This window comes from Phytophthora parasitica, assembly GCF_000247585.1.
Source record: "Phytophthora parasitica INRA-310 unplaced genomic scaffold supercont2.13, whole genome shotgun sequence".
Lineage (NCBI taxonomy): Eukaryota > Oomycota > Peronosporomycetes > Peronosporales > Peronosporaceae > Phytophthora > Phytophthora nicotianae.
The window spans coordinates 720908-722175 of NW_008648999.1; the positions used below are offsets into that span (position 1 = coordinate 720908).

Below are 1268 nucleotides of genomic sequence, written 5' to 3' on the forward strand. Positions count from 1 at the left end.
AAAAAAACAGAACGATATGAACGAACGGTAGTAAACCGCTAGCTTGCAGCGGACGAAAGCGGGTGGACAGAACTGGTCCTCTTTTTCTGTGACGTGAGATGTATTACTAAGATAAGCTATAGTAAATGTTGTATAATAACTACGGTTCTCCATATCTGTGACGTGACAAGTATTAATTAAAGTAAACCATACAAAATAGTGTATGCGAAAATGGAGTTGGGTGAGTAAATTGTCCATTATCCACCCACCCCCAATTCCCCTTGATCCCACCCAGGATACAAAAATATCTGGATTTTTAAGAACCATGATTCAGTACGCTGTATAAGCGACAAGGAACCCAGGTCCTTTCTACACTTTAGTGTGGCGTACCCCACACACAGTCGACCACCGGAATTCATCGCATGATCGGTTTTCGGCACCCTGATTTGGATCTGATACTGCGGTATCCGTAGATTACCCTTTTCATAGACGGCACCTTTTCGGTGGTACCCAAACCTTTCAAGCAATGCCTGATTGTGATGGCGTTTGAGCCTACCGTCAATCTCTATGTACCCATTTGCTACGTGTTGGTTCAAGACAAGTCGCAAGATATGTACTGGCGGGTGCTAAATGAGCTCATCATTTTGAGCAGCAAGAAGTTGGAGCCTGGAAACGTCACGTATGACATCGAAGTGGCGTTAATTAACGCAGCTCTGGAGCAGTTTCCCGCGCCAATCTCGTAGGGTGCCTGCTTCACTGGAAACAGGCACTACGTCGTAAAATGGTCGATCTACGCTTTAGACTGCCAAATCTAGAGTGTGCTCAGCCACGACAAATTTGACACGCTTGCTGTCTTCTCTGTGGACCAAATCCCAAAACAAAGACGTGCACTATTATATTTGGATCATTCCTATTTACACTTTGAATCTGACCTTTTTGATGTTAATATATATTTTATATTTTGGATCTCAGGTTTTTGCAATTTTTTAGGGTGTTAGATGCCTCCGCAGTATTGCCGACGAAACTGGAGCAAAGACAAAGTGAAATGCATTCTGGAAGTATTTTGTTGAAGACTTGGATGGATAGGTATGACGCTAGGACGTGGAATGTTCAGGAGATGATGCGTGTTGGGTTGATGTGATCAACCGTACCAACAATAAATTGGAGATGTACAATCGTGACTTTGCGTCCCGAATGGGTACACATCCTGGCCTTTTAGTCTTTATTGAAGGTACCAAGCGTGAGGCTGCACGCTATATCCGGCGTATCGAGGATATCAAACACCTCCG

General features: G+C 43.9%; 1 protein-coding gene across 1 annotated transcript; it reads left to right on the forward strand.

The window, feature by feature from the left end:
• Window positions 1-518: 518 nt before the first annotated feature.
• PPTG_07880 (hypothetical protein) lies at window positions 519-722 on the forward strand (the record flags this gene model as incomplete). Its single annotated transcript, XM_008902257.1, has 1 exon — window positions 519-722. One exon carries the CDS (start codon window positions 519-521, stop codon window positions 720-722), a length of 204 nt encoding a protein of 67 aa, XP_008900505.1.
• Window positions 723-1268: the final 546 nt, after the last annotated feature.